Genomic DNA, 22,746 nt, shown 5'->3' with positions numbered 1-22,746 from the left:
TGCTAAAAATTAGATATCATGCTATCTCTTACATATTTTAGCAATCAAAGCTTTTATTAAAGAAAGTTTGTTTTATTATTTTCAATGAATTTAAAACCTTGTTATTTTAACGGTCTTTATATTTTATTTTATTCTCCAGTTTTATATACTTTCTAATATTTAGTAATCATCATTTGTTTTAAATGTGTATATACATTTTTTAAAAAGCACATATTACAATTGTATCCACATTCAATTTTTTGCCTTAGTGTCACCCCCTAAACAGTGTCAGCCCGTGCGGTACGCCCCCCCCCCCCTCATGCACCCCCATTGTGGCGCTTCTTGACATCTAGGCGATTAGTTGAGGCTTAGTCGGTGTTGGATTAGACACGTATTAATTGCGGTGTAGAGTTGGATTAGACACGTATTAGCTGAGGTGTAGAGTTGGATTAGACATGTATTAGTTGGGGTGTAGAGTTGGGTTAGACACGTATTAGTTGAGGTGTAGAGTTGGATTAGACACGTATTAGCTGAGGTGTAGAGTTGGATTAGACACGTATTAGCTGAGGTGTAGAGTTGGGTTAGACACATATTAGCAGAGGTGTAGTGTTGGATTAGACACGTATTAGATGAGGTGTAGAGTTGGATTAGACACGTATTAGCTGAGGTGTAGAGTTGGATTAGACACGTATTAGCTGAGGTGTAGTTGGATTAGACACGTATTAGTTGAGGTGTAGAATGGATTAGACACGTATTAGTTGGGGTGTAGAATGGATTAGACACGTATTAGCTGAGGTGTAGAGTTGGATTAGACACGTATTAGCTGAGGTGTAGAGTTGGATTAGACACGTATTAGCTGAGGTGTAGAGTTGGATTAGACACGTATTAGCTGAGGTGTAGAGTTGGATTAGACACGTATTAGCTGAGGTGTAGAGTTGGATTAGACACGTATTAGCTGAGGTGTAGAGTTGGATTAGACACGTATTAGCTGAGGTGTAGAGTTGGATTAGACACGTATTACACACAACATGCAACATTTCTTTAATCCCCTCCACTTTACAACAATTCTATAATCCCCTCCACCATACAAAATTTCTTTAATCCACACAACATACATTTCTTTAATCCACTCCACTATACAACAGTTCTTTAATCCCCCCCCCCCACCATACATTTCTTTAATTCATACAACATACATTTCTATAATCCCTCCACCATACATATCTATAATTCCCTCCACCAGGTCCACCATACAACATTTCTTGAATCCCCTCCACCAGGTCCACCCTACATCTTTCCTCAATTGTCATTTTCAGAGTCGGAGAAGGAGGAGTAGCTGAAGATGTAGCTGAAGCGAACAAAAAAGATGACCAGTCGTCCGTGTAGGTTGAACTGTTCAAATATTCTTAGACTTTCTTTCAAACCCATTTTCTACCAGTCGTCCGTGTAGGTTGAACTGTTCAAATATTCTTAGACTTTCTTTCAAACCCACTACCCTCCATTCAGCCAGTTGGCTAATGTTGTCTTAATACGAAAACACACACGCTGTAATAGCTCAGTACAGAAGAAAACTGGATGTTTATTGATACCATTTGCTGGAATTTGTTCGCGGAGGACAATTGTTAGGTCGCGCCATCCTAAAAAAAAAAGCCCAATAATAAGTAATCTTTAGCTTTTGTCATGTAACACGCACGCACGCACGCACACACACACACACATACACACACAAACAAAACACAAACACAAACTTAAACTCACACACACACATACACACATACACACACAAACACAAACACAAACACAAACAAAACACAAACACAAACTCACACTCACACACACACACACGCACGCACACACGCACGCACGCACGCACGCACGCACTCACACACACTCACACACAAACTCAAAAATACACACAAACACAGATACATTCAGACACACACAGACACACACATATATATATATATATATATATATATATATATATATATATATATATATATATATATATATATATATATATATATATATATATATATATTGTATTATTGTATTATATTTGTATTTATATAAACAAACGTATGCTGTTTTAGAGTTATTGAAATGACAGAATCTGGACCGAAGGAAAGGTAAGTTCTTTTTATTTTAAGTCTTCTAAGAAGGTTAATTTATGTAAACTGCATACATCGATACATGAGGGAGAATTAGGCTTAGATTGTACCGGTTCCTAATTGGTTAACATCAACTGCGATTTAAATAGTGGGTAGGCCTAGGCCCTACTTCCTGAAGTAATCAGTGTCCATAACATTTTTAACACACATTATTCTACTACATTGACAAGCAACGCACTTAAAGCTAACATTATTTTCAATGTTAAATTTCAGACCTAAATCTAGTGCTGTTGATTTAACTAAAGGATCAAGCACCACACCTACAGGTTTGTATTTAGTATGAGCCTGATGTACAATCTGATGCAATTTCTTTGTATTTAGGCTCCAATTCAGAGCTGTAAAGATGGTAGCCTAAAAGTTATGGTGCCAAGGGGAAGCAAATTAGGCAAATAAATAAGGCGTTTATCTATTTTTTAGCGCAATTTCGTTACAGGAATTGCGATTATTAACTCGTCATTTCTGGATGGATGTGTGTCCCCAGCTTTAAGTCCTCAACGAAGCAATATCGAGGACTAGTTCCAAAAGCAAATATGTTAAGCAAGTTCCGAGGATGATTGTGGGCTAAACAAATTCCCGAAATTCCATCCTGGATTTCCCGGAAAATAGCAAAAAAAAACTTAAAAAAAAATGCAGTTTTTGGCCCATATCTCGGCAACTAGACAACTTAGCGACTTGAAACATTTACCAATCGATTTCTGCCATAATTTAAAACAATATTGGCGAAGAAAGTTTTCAAAAAATATCCTTTCGTTTGGTCACAAAAGATTAATTAAGGAAATTGCGCTTAATTTGTCACTAGACTTTTTATTAACTTGTTTTGTCTCTTATTAGTAATAACGTAATTTTAAACATTGCGTATCGTTAATTACTTTCTCGTATATTTGAAGTGTAGAGATGATCTTCTAATCGTGCAAAAAAATAAAATAAAATTCGAGATTTTTGTAAATCTCGACGTTTTAGGGCTCTCTTAGTCAGAAAAAACATAGTTTTGCAATCTTGTCCGTATGTCTGTGTATATGTGTGTCTGTGTGTGTGTGTTTGTGTGTATAAACGCTATAACTTGAGTACCGTTACAGCTAGGTTGATGAAATTTATCTCGTACTAAATATAGTCGTAGATTATACCTGTAAAGCTTGCCCCTAAGGTAGCATTTAGAGTTACTTTAAGACATCTGAAAGAAATAGAATTTTTAAAGAAAAATATATACTTTTAGCAGTGTCCCTCCCTCCGAAAATTTAAATAGCTGCCTACACGGAGAAGAATGTCTAAAAGAAACTAAGAGGATATTAGTACTAAAGCTAGGTCTATAAAGCTCGGTCGTTTAAATTTCATATATACGTATTCTATCAAATTTGTAGTACTGTATCAACTTTTCAGCGATATCCAGTAACCGGAAGTGGAACTTATTTTAATTTTGGTTTTTCAAACGCCTATAAGTTGAGTTCTGTTTCATATAGATAAACGAATTTTCATATATAAATACAAGCAGGGGGGGGGGGGGGTTGCAAATCGAAAGTTTGAGAGGGGGGGGTGCAAATCGAAAACTTGAAAGTTTTTTCCCCGGGAAGGGTCGCTACGTCTCTGGGGGGGGGTGACGACATTAAGTGCCGCACCGGGTGACACCCGACCTCGCTACGCCACTGAATACAAGATCTAATTTTCTGTCTTCTATAAAATTTTGAGTAATTTCCGTTGCACAGAAGTAGTATTTTACGCTATTTATGATTTCTCAAAAAAAAAAAAAAAAAAAACGCATATGAATTTATAAAGCACTAGTATTCCGCACTATTATACACATATTGATTGCCGTTCACTTGGTGTGTAATACTTTTTTCTACTAGATTCTATTCTATTTTTAAAAAGTTTAACTTAAGTATGTAAAAACTGATGCGAATCATGTCTATAATCCTGAGTTACCATCCCTGTAGTGTTATATAAGAATATTCGAGAAAGTTTAGGGAGATGACTCCCGCTTTAATTGTGTCGTTTTTTCATTTCTATCATTACTCTAGAATCTATGACGTTATTAAATTGTGTGTCTATCATTACTCTAGAATCTATGACGTTATTTTATAGTGTGTACTTTTTTGGCTCCAAAACTTTTGTTTCGTTTCATTTGAATAAATTGCTATTCGTTTCATGTAATGTCAATATAGTTCACTGTTAAACTTTTTATTTTCCTTGTATTTTCTCTAGAGCGTTCTCATCAGACAGACAGACTGACAGACAGACAGACGGACGGACGGACGGACGGACGGACGGACGGACGGACGGACAGACAGACAGACAGACAGACAGACGGACGGACGGACGGACGGACGGACGGACGGACGGACGGACAGACAGACAGTCGGACAGATGGACAGACAGACAGACAGACAGACGGTCAGACAGTATAACTATAGCCCTATATGTTGCTTGACAATGTCGAATATCATTTGTTTTAATTGATTGACGCGGTACTTATATTGACAGAACAAATCTTCAAGATCTTTAACGAAAGCAAGTGTACCACGAAACCAGCCGTCTTCTACCAGCAGCTGAGGGGGATCTTCATCAAGAAGTTCATTTTGTTTAAACGAAGCCTCGTGTCTTCACTCATTTTAATTATACTCCCTTTGCTTTTCGTTGCCTTTGGTCTCTACGCGGACCGTCAGGAAGCCTTGCTGCAAATTGAGCCGATGACTTACAGTGCTGACCGGTTGACCAACCTGATCACACCGATTTCTACAACTAAAGAGACCTCTCCAAGACTTGTGGATGCTTACAAAAAGCAACTGCCATCTTCCGAGTTTACTGAATTAGACAGGGTAATTTCACTTAAGCAACTGCCATCTTCCGAGTTTACTGAATTAGACAGGGTAATTTCACTTAAGCAACTGCCATCTTCCGAGTTTACTGAATTAGACAGGGTAATTTCACTTAAGCAACTGCCATCTTCCGAGTTTACTGAATTAGACAGGGTAATTTCACTTAAGCAACTGCCATCTTCCGAATTTACTGAATTAGACAGGGTAATTCGACTTAAGCAACTGCCATCTTCCGAGTTTACTGAATTGAACAGGGTAATTTCACTTAAGCAACTGCCATCTTCCGAGTTTACTGAATTAGACAGGGTAATTCCACTTACTTGTCTAGGCAATAAAACGTTAAGAAATAGCTAAATATATTTTCTTCTTAATTTAGTAATTGTACATTAAGTTGTAGAATAGATGGACTTTACAGATCTTTTTCTAACGGAAAACTGGGTCGTTTAGTTGTCTATAAAATTGAAAACGCTCTTGAAGTAATGACTATAAGAATTAACGAGCTGTTTGAAACCTACATGTAAACATAATACCTGAACCGCTTTCTAATTAACAATTAATAGTAATTGTGATTGTATAAATATGTATCTGATGTTTGATGTTTCCAGAATGACCCTGACGGTTACTTTCTCAATTGGGGCAATGCTAACGGTCAAGAAAAATACGATCAAATGGGTTTTGGTGTGCTCTTCAACGAGACGGGGAGAACGGTGCTATATTACAACGGCAGGCTAACACACGGCCAGGGACTAGCGGTAAAACTATGGGCTACTTTATCATACCTTCTAGGGCAGGGGTTCCCAACCTTTTTTTTACTCTAGAGCACATTCTAAAATATCGGTAGGGTGGCGGGCACCACCTATTTTAAATCGACAAACTCCTTCCAGAGGCGTAGCGACCCTTCCCGTCACCCGGGGACAAAACTTTCGATTTGCACCCCCCCCCCCTCAAACTTTTTATTTGCACCCCCCCCCCCCCTCAAGTTTTCGATTTGCACCTTGCACCCCCCCCCCCCCCTCAAACCTTCGATTTCCATACCCTTCAACCTTTCAATAATGGTTATGTAAAAAATTCTGTCTCTGTCGAATAGTGAGAGGCGGGCACATGCGAATCGTTCGGCGGGCGCCATGGCGCCCGCGGGCACGGGGTTGGGAACCCCTGTTCTAGGGCCATAATTTGCTAGAGTTTCTTTGATTTACGCCCTGCCATTAAATCAGAGGCAACATGATAATCTAATCTTCTAACTTCAACTGATGCTCAACATGATAATCTAATCTTATAGCTTCAACTGATGCTCAACATGATAATCTAATCTTCTAGCTTCAACTGATGCTCAACATGATAATCTAATCTTATAGCTTCAACTGATGCTCAACATGATAATCTAATCTTCTAGCTTCAACTGATGCTCAACATGATAATCTAATCTTCTAGCTTCAACTGATGCTAAACATGATAATCTAATCTTCTAGCTTCAACTGATGCTAAACATGATAATCTAATCTTCTAGCTTCAACTGATGCTCAACATGATAATCTAATCTTCTAGCTTCAACTGATGCTAAACATGATAATCTAATCTTCTAGCTTCAACTGATGCTCAACATGATAATCTAATCTTCTAGCTTCAACTGATGCTAAACATGATAATCTAATCTTCTAGCTTCAACTGATGCTCAACATGATAATCTAATCTTCTAGCTTCAACTGATGCTCAACGCTGAGGTCAAGGCAGCACTGGGGGACGACTTTTCTATTGAGCTTGGCCTCCAGTATTTTACTACGGGAAGTATCACTGGGTTCGCAATGAGCACGCTGACCGCAGTCATCTTTGCCATGGTGCTTCTGCCAGTCATGTTTATCTACGCCCTGATAGTTGAACGTGCGGTAAGTCATAAGATGATCTAAGTCATCAGATGATCTAAGTCATCAGCTGATCTAAGTCATCAGATGATCTAAGTCATCAGATGATCTAAGTCATCAGATAATATAAGTCATCAGATGATCTAAGTCATCAGATGATCTAAGTCATCAGATGATCTAAGTCATCAGATGATCTAAGTCATCAGATGATCTAAGTCATCAGATGAGCTAAGTCATCAGATGATCTAAGTCATCAGATAATCTAAGTCATCAGATGATCTAAGTCATCAGATGATCTAAGTCATCAGATGATCTAATTCATCAGATGATCTAAGTCATCAGATGATCTACGGCCTGATAGTTGAATGTGCGGTAAGTTATCAGCAGTCATGGACATTCTAATTTAGACAGAGATCCTTTATGTAATGACATTCTTTATCTCTTTATCTCTCAGAAAGATGTTACTAGCGTTAGAACATTCTTTATCTCGCAGAAAGATGTTACTAGCGTTAGAACATTGTGCACAGTAGCCGCATGGGATACGGGCAGCAAAGGGATATGATAAAGGGTGACAACTACGCGAATATTTGGTATTATATGCTGAACAGTTCGACACCACATTTAATACGTTACCATGTAAAGAATTTTTTTTTCTAATAGTATGTAACAGAGTAAATGGCATAATTAAATCACAGATTCAAACACCTTCCTGTATTTGAGGAGTGGAGGGGTGGGGTAGGGGGGATGTAGAGAGAACAATGACTTTACCAGATGGATTAATGGAATAATGTTATATAGATAATGTCTTTTATGTGTGTTCTGTCAAGTCTCCTGTCTGTCCGGCACCCATATGTTGTATATTTTGTGTACAGTCTCCTGTGTCTTGAGTCAAGTCTCCTGTTTGTCCAGCACCCATATGTTGTGTACAGTCTCCTGTGTCTTGAGTCAAGTTTCCTGTCTGTCCAGCACCCATATGTTGTGTACAGTCTCCTGTATCTTGAGTCAAGTTTCCTGTCTGTCCAGCACCCATATGTTGTGTACAGTCTCCTGTGTCTTGAGTCAAGTCTCCTGTCTGACCAGCACCCATATGTTGTGTACAGTCTCCTGTGTCTTGAGTCAAGTCTCCTGTCTGTCCAGCACCCATATGTTGTGTACAGTCTCCTGTGTCTTGAGTCAAGTCTCCTGTCTGTCCAGCACCCATATGTTGTGTACAGTCTCCTGTGTCTTGAGTCAAGTCTCCTGTCTGTCCAGCACCCATATGTTGTGTACAGTCTCCTGTGTCTTGAGTCAAGTCTCCTGTCTGTCCAGCACCCATATGTTGTGTACAGTCTCCTGTGTCTTGAGTCAAGTCTCCTGTCTGACCAGCACCCATATGTTGTGTACAGTCTCCTGTGTCTTGAGTCAAGTTTCCTGTCTGTCCGGCACCCATATGTTGTATATTTTGTGTACAGTCTCCTGTGTCTTGAGTCAAGTCTCCTGTCTGACCAGCACCCATATGTTGTGTACAGTCTCCTGTGTCTTGAGTCAAGTCTCCTGTCTGTCCAGCACCCATATGTTGTGTACAGTCTCCTGTGTCTTGAGTCAAGTCTCCTGTCTGTCCAGCACCCATATGTTGTGTACAGTCTCCTGTGTCTTGAGTCAAGTCTCCTGTCTGTCCAGCACCCATATGTTGTGTACAGTCTCCTGTGTCTTGAGTCAAGTCTCCTGTCTGTCCAGCACCCATATGTTGTGTACAGTCTCCTGTGTCTTGAGTCAAGTCTCCTGTCTGACCAGCACCCATATTTTGTGTACAGTCTCCTGTGTCTTGAGTCAAGTCTCCTGTCTGTCCAGCACCCATATGTTGTGTACAGTCTCCTGTGTCTTGAGTCAAGTCTCCTGTCTGTCCAGCACCCATATGTTGTGTACAGTCTCCTGTGTCTTGAGTCAAGTCTCCTGTCTGACCAGCACCCATATGTTGTGTACAGTCTCCTGTGTCTTGAGTCAAGTCTCCTGTCTGTCCAGCACCCATATGTTGTGTACAGTCTCCTGTGTCTTGAGTCAAGTTTCCTGTCTGTCCGGCACCCATATGTTGTATATTTTGTGTACAGTCTCCTGTGTCTTGAGTCAAGTCTCCTGTCTGACCAGCACCCATATTTTGTGTACAGTCTCCTGTGTCTTGAGTCAAGTCTCCTGTCTGACCAGCACCCATATGTTGTGTACAGTCTCCTGTGTCTTGAGTCAAGTCTCCTGTCTGTCCAGCACCCATATGTTGTGTACAGTCTCCTGTGTCTTGAGTCAAGTTTCCTGTCTGTCCAGCACCCATATGTTGTGTCCAGTCTCCTGTGTCTTGAGTCAAGTCTCCTGTCTGTCCAGCACCCATATGTTGTGTACAGTCTCCTGTGTCTTGAGTCAAGTCTCCTGTCTGTCCAGCCCCATATGTTATATATGTTGTGTACAGTCTCCTGTGTCTTGAGTCAAGTCTCCTGTCTCATATCTTGTGTATTTAGTCTTGTCTTTGGTTTTGCATTTGCTGATTTGTCTGTGGTAATGTTCATTCTGTCACATTTATTTACATCTTAATACTGGTGCTAAACTTATTTTTATCTTTAGACTGGTGCCAAACACCTCCAAACACTGAGCGGTGTCCACCCTGTAGCGTATTGGCTGGGGACGTTTGTCTTCGACTTTCTGCTATTTATAGCCATCATCACCTTGTACATGTGCTTGCTGGCTTTCAACCACAAAGTCTTCCTCGACCGCGACCGCTGGCTAGTTTTAGTCATCGGCTTTTCCGCATTTGGCATCGCATCTTTTCCGTATCTCTACCTGATACAGAACGTCTTCTCCTCGCCGACAATAGCAATCGTCATCATTCTCATCGTCAATCTCGTCATAGGTAATTGATCTCATTCTTTGTCTTTCTGTAATACAGTCATTACTTGTACTAAATAGAAAGCAGAGATGTAACTTTTCCTTTTTACTTTCTCGTATATACGCAGTATAGAGAAAGTTTTGTAATCGTGCAAAAAAAAAATCGAGATTTTTACAAATCTCGACGTTTTACACCTCACTGATAAGGAAAAACATAATTTTGCAATCTTGTCCGTATGTTTGTGAAATTTCATAAATAAGTATTTTATCAAAATCGTTGTTCCATATCAACTTTTGAGCGATTTCCGATACCCGGAAGTGGTACTTTTTCTACTTTGAATTTTTCAAAAGCCTAAAACTTGAGTACTATTTCAGATAGATAAATGAAATTTCACATGTAAGTAAAAGATCTAATTTTCTGCCTTCTTTCAAATTTTGAGTAATTTCCGTTGAGTAGTAATTTTCACTATTTCCGATTTCTCAAAAAACGCATGAGAATTTATAAAGTGCTAATAATATTCCGCACTATTATACACATCTTTATTCGGCGTTCGCTTGGTGCGCAATTCTTTTTTCTATGAGATTCTATTCTATTTAAACAAGTTTAAGTATTTAAAATGGATTAAAAATCATAACTATATCCCGGGTTCCCATCCCCTGTTGTTTTATATAAGAATACTCGAGAAAGTATAGAGGAGATCACTCCCGGTTTATTTTTACGGATAACCGCTGTTTCCACAAGTACTACTTGTAAAAAACCTTGAGTTTATGCTGCCGTCACAGCAACCCAACCACCCTCCGCCGATATAATTGTTCATAGGAGGTTGGTTACATCTCTGATAAAAAAGCACAAGGCAAATAAGGCCATTATTTGTACGTGTGGTCAGTCTTGTGTCTGGTATGGTCAGCCTTGTGTCTGGTATGGTCAGCCTTGTGTCTGGTATGGTCAGCCTTGTGTCTGGTATGGTCAGCCTTGTGTCTGGTATGGTCAGCCTTGTGTCTGGTATGGTCAGCCTTGTGTCTGGTATGGTCAGCCTTGTGTCTGGTATGGTCAGCCTTGTGTCTGGTATGGTCAGCCTTGAGTCTGGTATGGTCAGTCTTGTGTCTGGTATGGTCAGCCTTGTGTCTGGTATGGTCAGCCTTGTGTCTGGTATGGTCAGTCTTGTGTCTGGTATGGTCAGCCTTGTGTCTGTGTGGTATGGTCAGCCTTGTGTCTGGTATGGTCAGCCTTGTGTCTGGTATGGTCAGCCTTGTGTCTGTGTGGTATGGTCAGCCTTGTGTCTGTGTGGTATGGTCAGCCTTGTGTCTGGTATGGTCAGTCTTGTGTCTGGTATGGTCAGTCTTGTGTCTGGTATGGTCAGCCTTGTGTTTGTGTGGTATGGTCAGCCTTGTGTCTGGTATGGTCAGCCTTGTGTCTGGTATGGTCAGCCTTGTGTCTGTGTGGTATGGTCAGCCTTGTGTCTGGTATGGTCAGCCTTGTGTCTGGTATGGTCAGCCTTGTGTCTGGTATGGTCAACCTTGTGTCTGGTATGGTCAGCCTTGTGTCTGTGTGGTATGGTCAGCCTTGTGTCTGGTATGGTCAGCCTTGTGTTTGTGTGGTATGGTCAGCCTTGTGTCTGGTATGGTCAGCCTTGTGTCTGGTATGGTCAGCCTTGTGTCTGTGTGGTATGGTCAGCCTTGTGTCTGGTATGGTCAGCCTTGTGTCTGGTATGGTCAGCCTTGTGTCTGGTATGGTCAACCTTGTGTCTGGTATGGTCAGCCTTGTGTCTGTGTGGTATGGTCAGCCTTGTGTCTGGTATGGTCAGCCTTGTGTCTGTGTGGTATGGTCAGCCTTGTGTCTGGTATGGTCAGCCTTGTGTCTGGTATGGTCAGCCTTGTGTCTGTGTGGTATGGTCAGCCTTGTGTCTGTGTGGTATGGTCAGCCTTGTGTCTGGTATGGTCAGCCTTGTGTCTGGTATGGTCAGTCTTGTGTCGGGTATGGTCAGCCTTGTGTCTGTGTGGTATGGTCAGCCTTGTGTCTGGTATGGTCAGTCTTGTGTCGGGTATGGTCAGCCTTGTGTCTGTGTGGTATGGTCAGCCTTGTGTCTGTGTGGTATGGTCAGCCTTGTGTCTGGTATGGTCAGCCTTGTGTCTGGTATGGTCAGCCTTATGTGTGGTTTGGTCAGCCTTGTGTCTGCGTGGTATGGTCAGCCTTGTGTCTGGTATGGTCAGCATTTTGTCAGGTATGGTCAGCCTTGTGTCTGTGTGGTATGGTCAGCCTTGTGTCTGGTATGGTCAGCCTTGTGTCTGGTATGGTCAGCCTTGTGTCTGTCTGGTATGGTCAGCCTTGTGTCTGGTATGGTCAGCCTTGTGTCTGGTATGGTCAGCCTTGTGTCTGTCTGGTATGGTCAGCCTTGTGTCTGGTATGGTCAGCCTTGTGTCTGTCTGGTATGGTCAGCCTTGTGTCTGGTATGGTCAGCCTTGTGTCTGGTATGGTCAGCCTTGTGTCTGTCTGGTATGGTCAGCCTTGTGTCTGGTATGGTCAGCCTTGTGTCTGGTATGGTCAGCCTTGTGTCTGGTATGGTCAGCCTTTTGTCTGTGTGGTATGGTCAGCCTTGTGTCTGGTATGGTAAGCCTTGTGTCTGGTATGGTCAGTCTTGTGTCTGGTATGGTCAGCCTTGTGACTGTGCGGTATGGTCAGCCTTGTGTCTGGTATGGTCAGCATTGTGTCTGTGTTGTATGGTCAGCCTTTTGTCTGTGTGGTATGGTCAGCCTTGTGTCTGGTATGGTCAGCCTTGTGTCTGGTATGGTCAGCCTTGTGTCTGGTATGGTCAGCCTTGTGACTGTGTGGTATGGTCAGCCTTGTGTCTGGTATGGTCAGCCTTGTGTCTGGTATGGTCAGCCTTGTGTCTGGTATGGTCAGCCTTGTGTCTGGTATGGTCAGCCTTGTGACTGTGTGGTATGGTCAGCCTTGTGTCTGTGTTGTATGGTCAGCCTTTTGTCTGTGTGGTATGGTCAGCCTTGTGTCTGGTATGGTCAGCCTTGTGTCTGTGTGGTATGGTCAGCCTTGTGTCTGGTATGGTCAGCCTTGTGACTGTGTGGTATGGTCAGCCTTGTGACTGTGTGGTATGGTCAGCCTTTTGTCTGTGTGGTATGGTCAGCCTTGTGTCTGGTATGGTCAGCCTTGTGTCTGGTATGGTCAGCCTTGTGTCTGGTATGGTCAGCCTTGTGACTGTGTGGTATGGTCAGCCTTGTGTCTGGTATGGTCAGCCTTGTGTCTGGTATGGTCAGCCTTGTGTCTGGTATGGTCAGCCTTGTGTCTGGTATGGTCAGCCTTGTGACTGTGTGGTATGGTCAGCCTTGTGTCTGGTATGGTCAGCCTTGTGACTGTGTGGTATGGTCAGCCTTGTGTCTGTGTTGTATGGTCAGCCTTGTGTCTGGTATGGTCAGCCTTGTGACTGTGTGGTATGGTCAGTCTTGTGACTGTGTTGTATGGTCAGCCTTGTGTCTGTGTGGTATGGTCAGCCTTGTGTCTGTGTGGTATGGTCAGCCTTGTGTCTGGTATGGTCAGCCTTGTGACTGTGTGGTATGGTCAGCCTTGTGTCTGTGTGGTATGGTCAGCCTTGTGTCTGGTATGGTCAGCCTTGTGACTGTGTGGTATGGTCAGCCTAGTGTCTGGTATGGTCAGCCTTGTGTCTGGTATGGTCAGTCTTGTGACTGTGTGGTATGGTCAGCCTTGTGTCTGGTATGGTCAGCCTTGTGTCTGTGTGGTATGGTCAGCCTTGTGTCTGTGTGGTATGGTCAGCCTTGTGTCTGTGCGGTATGGTCAGCATTGTGTCTGGTATGGTCAGTCTTGTGTCTGGTATGGTCAGCCTTGTGTCTGTGTGGTATGGTCAGCCTTGTGTCTGTGCGGTATGGTCAGCATTGTGTCTGGTATGGTCAGCATTGTGTCTGGTATGGTCAGCCTTGTGACTGTGTGGTATGGTCAGCATTGTGTCTGTGTTGTATGGTCAGCCTTGTGTCTGGTATGGTCAGCCTTGTGTCTGTGTGGTATGGTCAGCCTTGTGTCTGTGCGGTATGGTCAGCCTTGTGTCTGGTATGGTCAACCTTGTGTCTGGTATGGTCAACCTTGTGTCTGGTATGGTTAGCCTTGTTTCTGTGTGGTATGGTCAGCCTTGTGTCTGGTATGGTCAGCCTTGTGTCTGGTATGGTCAGCTTTGTGTCTGGTATGGTCAGCCTTGTGTCTGTGTGGTATGGTCAGCCTTGTGTCTGGTATGGTCAGCCCTGTGTCTGGTATGGTCAGCCTTGTGTCTGTGTGGTATGGTCAGCATTGTGTCTGTGTTGTATGGTCAGCCTTGTGTCTGGTATGGTCAGCCTTGTGTCTGTGTGGTATGGTCAGCCTTGTGTCTGTGCGGTATGGTCAGCCTTGTGTCTGTGTGGTATGGTCAGCCTTGTGTCTGTGCGGTATGGTCAGCCTTGTGTCTGGTATGGTCAACCTTGTGTCTGGTATGGTCAGTCTTGTGTCTGGTATGGTTAGCCTTGTTTCTGTGTGGTATGGTCAGCCTTGTGTCTGGTATGGTCAGCCTTGTGTCTGGTATGGTCAGCTTTGTGTCTGGTATGGTCAGCCTTGTGTCTGTGTGGTATGGTCAGCCTTGTGTCTGTGTGGTATGGTCAGCCTTGTGTCTGGTATGGTCAGCCTTGTGTTTGTGTGGTATGGTCAGTCTTGTGTCTGGTATGGTCAGCCTTGTGTCTGGTATGGTCAGTCTTGTGACTGTGGTATGGTCAGCCTTGTGTTTGTGTAATATGGTCAGCCTTGTGTCTGGTATGGTCAGTCTTGTGTCTGGTATGGTCAGCCTTGTGTCTGGTATGGTTAGCCTTGTTTCTGTGTGGTATGGTCAGCCTTGTGTCTGGTATGGTCAGTCTTGTGTCTGGTATGGTCAGCCTTGTGTTTGTGTGGTATGGTCAGTCTTGTGTCTGGTATGGTCCGTCTTGTGTTTGTGTGGTATGGTCAGCCTTGTGTCTGGTATGGTCAGTCTTGTGTCTGGCATGGTCAGTCTTGTGTCTGGTATGGTTAGCCTTGTTTCTGTGTGGTATGGTCAGCCTTGTGTCTGGTATGGTCAGTCTTGTGACTGTGGTATGGTCAGCCTTGTGTTTGTGTAATATGGTCAGCCTTGTGTCTGGTATGGTCAGTCTTGTGTCTGGTATGGTCAGCCTTGTGTCTGGTATGGTCAGTCTTGTGTTTGTGTGGTATGGTCAGCCTTGTGTCTGGTATGGTCAGTCTTGTGTCTGGTATGGTCAGCCTTGTGTTTGTGTGGTATGGTCAGTCTTGTGTCTGGTATGGTCCGTCTTGTGTTTGTGTGGTATGGTCAGCCTTGTGTCTGGTATGGTCAACCTTGTGTCTGGTATGGTCAGCCTTGTGTCTGGTATGGTCAGACTTGTGTCTGTGTGGTATGGTCAGCCTTGTTTCTGTGTGGTATGGTCAGCCTTGTGTCTGGTATGGTCAGCCTTGTGTCTGGTATTGTCAGCCTTGTGTCTGTGCGGTATGGTTAGCATTGTGTCTGGTATGGTCAGCCTTGTGTCTGTGTGGTATGGTCAGCCTTGTGTCTGGTATGTTCAGCCTTGTGTCTGGTATGGTCAGTTTTGTGTCTGTGTGGTATGGTCAGCCTTGTGTCTGGTATGGTTAGCCTTGTGTCTGGTATGGTCAGCCTTGATTATGTGTCGATCTTTATGCAGGTGTGATATTCAGTTTTTTAATCACCGTCATCAAGGGTATAGGAGTATCATTAGAAGGCTTCTACTTCTTCCTGGATTTGTTCTTCGGATATATTTCGCCTAACTACGCCATTTCGTCCATTTTACTTTTAATGGTTTTCAGTGCAGGGGCGAGTAAGTACCTAAACTTAAGTATCGGCAACACTTTACATAAACTTAAGCATCGGCAACACTTTACATAAACTTAAGCATCGGCAACACTTTACATAAACTTAAGTATCGGCAACACTTTACATGAACTTAAGTATCTGCAACACTTTACATAAACTTAAGCATCGGCAACACTTTACATAAACTTAAGTATCGGCAACACTATACATGAACTTAAGTATCGGCAACGTTTTATATGAACTTAAATATCGGCAAGACTATACATAAGTATCGGAAACACTTTACCTAAACTGAAGTATCTGCAACACTATACATGAAGGCCTTGTTATTAATTTGTTTTATCCACATTGTCAAGGCCTTGTCTTTAATTTGTTTTATCCACATTGTCAAGGCCTTGTTATTAATTTGTTTTATCCACATTGTCAAGGCCTTGTCTTTAATTTGTTTTATCCACATTGTCAAGGCCTTGTCTTTAATTTGTTTTATCCACATTGTCAAGGCCTTGTCTTTAATTTGTTTTATCCACATTGTCAAGGCCTTGTCTTTAATTTGTTTTATCCACATTGTCCAATGCTTGACTTTAATTTGTTTTATCAACATTGTCAAAGGATTGACTTTAATTTGTTTTATCCACATTGTCAAGGCCTTGTCTTTAATTTGTTTTATCCACATTGTCAAGGCCTTGTCTTTAATTTGTTTTATCCACATTGTCAAGGCCTTGTCTTTAATTTGTTTTATCCACATTGTCAAGGCCTTGTTATTAATTTGTTTTATCCACATTGTCAAGGCCTTGTCTTTAATTTGTTTTATCCACATTGTCAAGGCCTTGTCTTTAATTTGTTTTATCCACATTGTCAAGGCCTTGTCTTTAATTTGTTTTATCCACATTGTCAAGGCCTTGTCTTTAATTTGTTTTATCCACATTGTCCAATGCTTGACTTTAATTTGTTTTATCAACATTGTCAAAGGATTGACTTTAATTTGTTTTATCCACATTGTCAAGGCCTTGTCTTTAATTTGTTTTATCCACATTGTCAAGGCCTTGTCTTTAATTTGTTTTATCCACATTGCCAAGGGCTTATCCTTATTTTGCCACACAAGATGAGCATGTATTATGTTTGTTCACACAGATGGGTTTATCGATGTCATGGAAGGATTTTCTCACGAATTGCCTAAATGCTACTCAAAGTTGCTCGGCCAAGGTGTACTTTCCTGGATTTTTATAATGTTGATCGAATTCAAGGTTATCAGACTTATTTGGTAAGTTATTGTTTCCTATTTACTACAATAACTATACTCGCATGCTCCCAATCATTCACGCACGCGAGTTTGATTGAGTTATGATGTTTGAGACGGATGTACAACCCTGAATGTTTTGTCAACAACCGTCACTGCTTGTCTCGAGTCGAGACCTCAAGACTTGAAACATTGTGAGATGTTCGTGAGGTCGCCTGACTTTGGGCTGTAACATAATAGACCAATTGTTAAAAAAATATCGCAATTAAGTATACGTGTCAACTGGTTATGCGCCATTGTGGCTCCGATTTCAGCCTGCTTTTCTTTTTGTATTTGCTTCCATAGCCTTTGTCCAGCAAAGAACAAACTAGAAGGCAACAGTTGTTTGATTTTGGAGTTGTCTCTCATAGAAGAGTGGCTGTCACCAGCTAACAAGCCTTATCTGTCCTAGGGTTCGAACTCGTGACTTTTCGGTTTAGCAGCCATTAGCTTTACGAACTAAATTTCTTACACTACTATTTTTAGGTGAACTAATTGTATTAGAACTGCATTGAACTAGTTGTTTGAGAGTACCGCGAAGGTTCTAGGGAATGGTATCGTCATACGATAAGCTACATGACACAGACCATAGCTGGGGTATGAATTTTATCTCACTTGTCTCTGTACAAGGTACCGCGTGTCATGTATTCAGAGACTTTTCTGTGGAAAGAAATTTGCAGATGTGCAGGTAGCCCAAGAGGATGATGACATCATCAACGAGCAGAAGAGAGTGCACGAATCACCGAAGGAAGATCTTTTTAAAAGCGGTAATTGGAATAGAATGTTCTTCTTTTCGGTTTTACATTTGAAGTCATTGAACTCATCATAGACTGGACCTGTAACATTAAGGGCATTAACTGATTATAGAATGGACCTGTAACATTAAGGGCAGTAACTCATCATAGACTGGACCTGTAACATTAAGGGCAGTAACTCATCATAGACTGGACCTGTAACATTAAGGGCAGTAACTCATCATAGACTGGGCCTGTAACATTAAGGGCAGTAACTCATCATAGACTGGACCTGTAACATTAAGGGCAGTAACTCATCATAGACTGGACCTGTAACATTAAGGGCAGTAACTCATCATAGACTGGACCTGTAACATTAAGGGCAGTAACTCATCATAGACTGGACCTGTAACATTAAGGGCAGTAACTCATCATAGACTATTAATATGACTATGAAAACTAGATTACACTTTAATTCTTTGCTAGTTTATTTTCTCCTACTATAACGATGAGATGCCAAGGGCAAAAGTTTCCATTTCAAACCTGACTGTCTATGGGGCAAGTGAAGTAGAGTTAACTTATTTCTGTGACCTCGGCATAGGCAGAGATAGGTGTGGTCAGCACTATGCCCAGCCGCCTTTACTTTCCCTAACGTGAGTTAGGTACCCATCAGAGTTGGGTGGACTCAGGGACGGTCTACTGACTTGAACCCGGATTCGAACTCGAGACTTACGGGTTAGCAGTCCAGCTCTCTACCGCTAGACCACTCCGTCCCATGATGCCTTCATGTGTGCAAATGTCAAGCGGGTTAGGGGTTTACGATTGGGTCAATTTATCGTATGAGATATGGGTTAAAATGTAAGCAAAATCGTCGTCTGGATGATGGTACAACGTGTAGAAGAAAGGGGAAATTTGAACATTTTACAAGTAAAAACAGAACTCACTTTTTGTGGTGTGATTTGATATTATAGCCGCCTACGTAAGCCTCTCCTGCCGATAAAGTAATGTCCCCTGTCAATAATTTAAAGATGGTTGTCTTCCCAGCTCCATTTTTTTTTCTACGCGGTTCTATTCTATTTTAAAATGTAAGTGTTAAAAAACTTAATTTAAAAAAACCTAAAGCTCTGTTGCACTTGAAGGCCATTATCCTTATGTTATATAAGGATATACAAAAACTTTTAGGGGAGACAACTCACGCTTTATTTTAGCAATAGAGTATTGCTCGCGTTTATAGTTTATAGCCTTGTCTGAATGTTAGTGATTGAGAGCTAATCGACGCCAGCGAGTTGACGAGAATCCTTTCATCATATTGTTGTCATGGATAAAATTGTTTTTTTTAAATAAGTTGACCTCATAGCGATTGTAAAAAATAAATAAAAACTCAAGCCTAAAAATAATTCAGAAATTTTATATTTTTAGAACCAATGTTATAAAAGTTGCAAATCCAGAGATAACCCAATGTTTCACTTTCGTAAGACATATTGATTGGCTGAACAGTGACCGATAGTTATTTCTTTTCAAAACTTTGCAGTTAAAGATTTTACATAACATCAGGCTATTTTAAACCACATGACCTAGTTCTGCAATTTTAGAGAGTTACACTTATTTGATATTTATTAAAAAATTGAATAAGCATGAGATTCAAATATTTAACTTTGTATTTTTCTAGTTATAAAACACTAGAATTTTACTATGGTTTGTAAAATTTTCTGGGGCCTCGGGCTGCTGCACTCTCAGCTCACCCCGCTGCATCCTACACTGCACTTTCTTTCTGTTTCAGACGCCCTTCTTCTGATCGACCTGAAGAAAGTCTACTGTAGTCTTTTCTGCTCCATACATACGGCGGTCCACCCAGTTAGCTTTGGGGTGCCAGACAAGGAGTGCCTAGGGTTGCTGGGACAGAATGGAGCTGGGAAGACAACCATCTTTAAAATGTTGACAGGGGACATTACTTTATCGGCAGGAGAGGCTTACGTAGGCGGCTATAATATCAAATCCAAAATAAAAAAGGTGAGTTGGTTACCAAGTATTGATCACCGTCACACTTTTACCCAGAGCAAGTTATCAACTGTGTTCATCTTTTGAATGTTGTTTGGGCAAGTACTGACGACCTAATGAAATGGACTACAGTCGAGTTCATTCAATTTTGATGCATTGGTAAAGTGAAGGCTATGGCGTAAAATAGAAGCCGATATAAAGTCTTCAGTTACACAAGGAACGTATAGCGACTATAGAAAAGTTATAATTGATATATTTAATTCAAATTTAAATTACTTATTCTATTAAAATTATAATTTTTTAACTTGTAACATTTAATACTTTTACTAGTTATTGTTTAACTCTACTCCGTTATAAGCTACTGCCCTCAGTTTTTTTTTAGGTCCAGTCTATATTGAATTACCGCCTTTGACGCTACAGGTCCAGTCTATGATAAGTTACTGCCCTTAATGTTACAGGTCAAGTCTATGATGAGTTACTGCCCTTAATGATTCAGGTTCAGTCTATGATGAGTTACTGCCCTTAATGTTACAGGTCCAGTCTATGATGAGTTACTGCCCTTAATGTTATAGGTCCAGTGTATGATGAGTTACTGCCCTTAATGTTACAGGTCCTGTCTATGATGAGTTACTGCCCTTAATGTTATAGGTCCAGTGTATGATGAGTTACTGCCCTTAATGTTACAGGTCCAGTCTATGATGAGTTACTGCCCTTAATGTTACAGGTCCAGTCTATGATGTGTTACTGCCCTTAATGTTACAGGTCCAGTCTATGATGAGTTACTGCCCTTAATGTTACAGGTCCAGTCTATGATGTGTTACTGCCCTTAATGTTACAGGTCCAGTCTATGATGAGTTACTGCCCTTAATGTTACAGGTCCAGTCTATGATGAGTTACTGCCCTTAATGTTACAGGTCCAGTGTATGATGAGTTACTGCCCTTAATGTTACAGGTCCAGTCTATGATGAGTTACTGCCCTTAATGTTATAGGTCCAGTGTATGATGAGTTACTGCCCTTAATGTTACAGGTCCAGTCTATGATGAGTTACTGCCCCCAGTTTGACGCCCTCCATGACTCACTGACAGGACGAGAGACCCTGTACCTGTACGCAAGGCTGAGGGGAGTTAAAGAGCAATATCTAAATACCATCACGGAAATGGTCATCGATTTTATCACTCTTCGACCACACGAGGATAAAGTGACATCCGCTTACAGGTAGGCAGCTGTAACGGCTGTAAGAGTAGTCGGAGTGGTGAAACAAAAAGTTGACACACCAACAGCGGTAGTGAACATTCACGCAAGGGAGGGATATAAAGTCTTGGAATTAATTAAGATTATTAACACTTAATAAAGATTATTGTAAATTCACTTTGAAACCCCACAGCAAATCTACACATACATAGTTAAAGCGCTTGTGAATAATTCAACTAGCGATTGTTATAAAATAATCGAATAGTCTATTAATGGTGCCGAGAGTTGATTTAAAATATTTTTAAACTGAAAATTTTTTTTTATTGAAATCTTGCCAGCGGTGGCAACAAAAGAAAGTTGTCAATGGGGATAGCCATCATCGGTGACCCCCACTTTATAATGCTAGACGAACCGACAGCTGGCATGGACCCCATCTCTAGGAGAAGTCTTTGGAAATGTCTGCATATGATCAGGTCAATGGAGAGAACCTTGGTGCTGACCTCACACAGGTGAGAGGTCAATAATTGACCAGAGAACTTCAGATGGGTATTCTATAAATATTCTTGTAAATAACATTGTACTATTGTAAAATAATATTTAAAATACATTAAATATGCAATAAATTATCACTAAATAAAATTGAAAAAAAAATCGCAAAGTTTAATAGAATTAGAATATGTTAACCATAGAATACAGTAAAAATGTTATCGGATCTCGTGATGTTTCAGCATGGAGGAGTGTGAAGCGCTGTGCACGAAAATTGCGATCCTCAAAAGAGGGCGGTTGATGTGTCTGGGCAGCACGCAGCACTTGAAGAACAAATTTGCCCAGGGCTATACCGTCATCCTCCACGCTAAACATCAAGAGGACGGAGCCATCCTTCCACTGAAGCCTGCGGTAGATTTCCTGATCTCATCCATCCCTGGAACTACGGTATGCGAGTTAATACAAATGGCACGTGGGACAACTAACACAGCTTAATATAGAACACTTAGAACGAGTTTAAGATACCTCCCGAAAGATTCATATCTAATTTTCCGTTAGTCGTAATTCAGATTTTCGACGCCCAACGACCATACAAACAAACTTTTCCATCCTAACTTTGCATTTGTTTATCCTCAGGTTTTCAACGTCCAACGACCATACAAACAAACTTTATTCTATCCTAACTTTGCATTTGTTTATCCTCAGGTTTTCAACGTCCAACGACCATACAAACAAACTTTTCCATCCTAACTTTGCATTTGTTTATCCTCAGGTTTTCAACGTCCAACGACCATACAAACAAACTTTATTCTATCCTAACTTTGCATTTGTTTATCCTCAGATTTTCAACGTCCAACGACCATACAAACAAACTTTATTCTATCCTAACTTTGTGTTTGTTTATCCTCAGGTTTTCAACGCCCAACCCTCGTACTACCACCTACAAGTTCCAGAGACTGCCCGTTTGTCTGAAATCTTCAGGCTTTCATTAGAGGCCAGGTCGACGTTTGACCTCCAACATTTCACGGTCCAACAGACGTCCTTAGAGCAGGTTTTCTTACTGCACATGAAGGACTAAATGTGATAAAATAATTATTTTAAAAAATAAACTTGTTAATTTTTTTTTGTTTTTCCTTGTTTTCTAAACTTGTGAAAATTCTTAGTTACCGGCTTTTATTTAACTTGCTTTCACTGTCTGTCGTTGTGGAGAGCTGAATTTCAACTTCTTCTAACTGACCAACCTCTTCTAACTGACCAACTTCTTCTAACTGACCAACTTCTTCTAACTGACCAACTTCTTCTAACTGACCAACCTCTTCTAACTGACCAACCTCTTCTAACTGACCAACTTCTTCTAACTGACCAACTTCTTTTAACTGACCAACCTCTTCTAACTGACCAACCTCTTCTAACTGACCAACTTCTTCTAACTGACCAACTTCTTTTAACTGACCAACTTCTTCTAACTGACCAACTTCTTCTAACTGACCAACTTCTTCTAACTGACCAACTTCTTCTAACTGACCAACC

The 22,746-nt window shown here is 41.3% G+C and overlaps 1 protein-coding gene across 1 annotated transcript in view; it reads left to right on the top strand.

Annotated features, from left to right (window-relative positions):
• LOC131930174 (phospholipid-transporting ATPase ABCA1-like) overlaps positions 1 to 22,295 on the top strand; it is a 30,811-nt gene extending 8,516 nt beyond the window's left edge. The window contains exons 8-22 of the mRNA XM_059286593.1: positions 1,296 to 1,361; positions 2,073 to 2,108; positions 2,364 to 2,416; positions 4,626 to 4,960; positions 5,566 to 5,712; positions 6,658 to 6,843; positions 9,409 to 9,694; positions 15,382 to 15,534; positions 16,662 to 16,791; positions 17,437 to 17,573; positions 19,321 to 19,550; positions 20,567 to 20,754; positions 21,069 to 21,239; positions 21,459 to 21,663; positions 22,127 to 22,295. Of these exons, the coding sequence (XP_059142576.1) occupies positions 1,296 to 1,361; positions 2,073 to 2,108; positions 2,364 to 2,416; positions 4,626 to 4,960; positions 5,566 to 5,712; positions 6,658 to 6,843; positions 9,409 to 9,694; positions 15,382 to 15,534; positions 16,662 to 16,791; positions 17,437 to 17,573; positions 19,321 to 19,550; positions 20,567 to 20,754; positions 21,069 to 21,239; positions 21,459 to 21,663; positions 22,127 to 22,294 (2,491 nt within the window). The 3' untranslated portion in view covers position 22,295. The remainder of the gene's footprint in view (positions 1 to 1,295; positions 1,362 to 2,072; positions 2,109 to 2,363; positions 2,417 to 4,625; positions 4,961 to 5,565; positions 5,713 to 6,657; positions 6,844 to 9,408; positions 9,695 to 15,381; positions 15,535 to 16,661; positions 16,792 to 17,436; positions 17,574 to 19,320; positions 19,551 to 20,566; positions 20,755 to 21,068; positions 21,240 to 21,458; positions 21,664 to 22,126) is intronic.
• Positions 22,296 to 22,746: the final 451 nt, after the last annotated feature.

Source organism: Physella acuta, unplaced genomic scaffold (assembly GCF_028476545.2).
Source record: "Physella acuta isolate Inbredline_101_S28 unplaced genomic scaffold, ASM2847654v3 ptg000098l, whole genome shotgun sequence".
NCBI classification, from domain to species: Eukaryota; Metazoa; Mollusca; class Gastropoda; family Physidae; genus Physella; species Physella acuta.
Note: the sequence above shows the minus strand (reverse complement) of the source record. Positions and strands in the feature narration are given on the sequence as shown.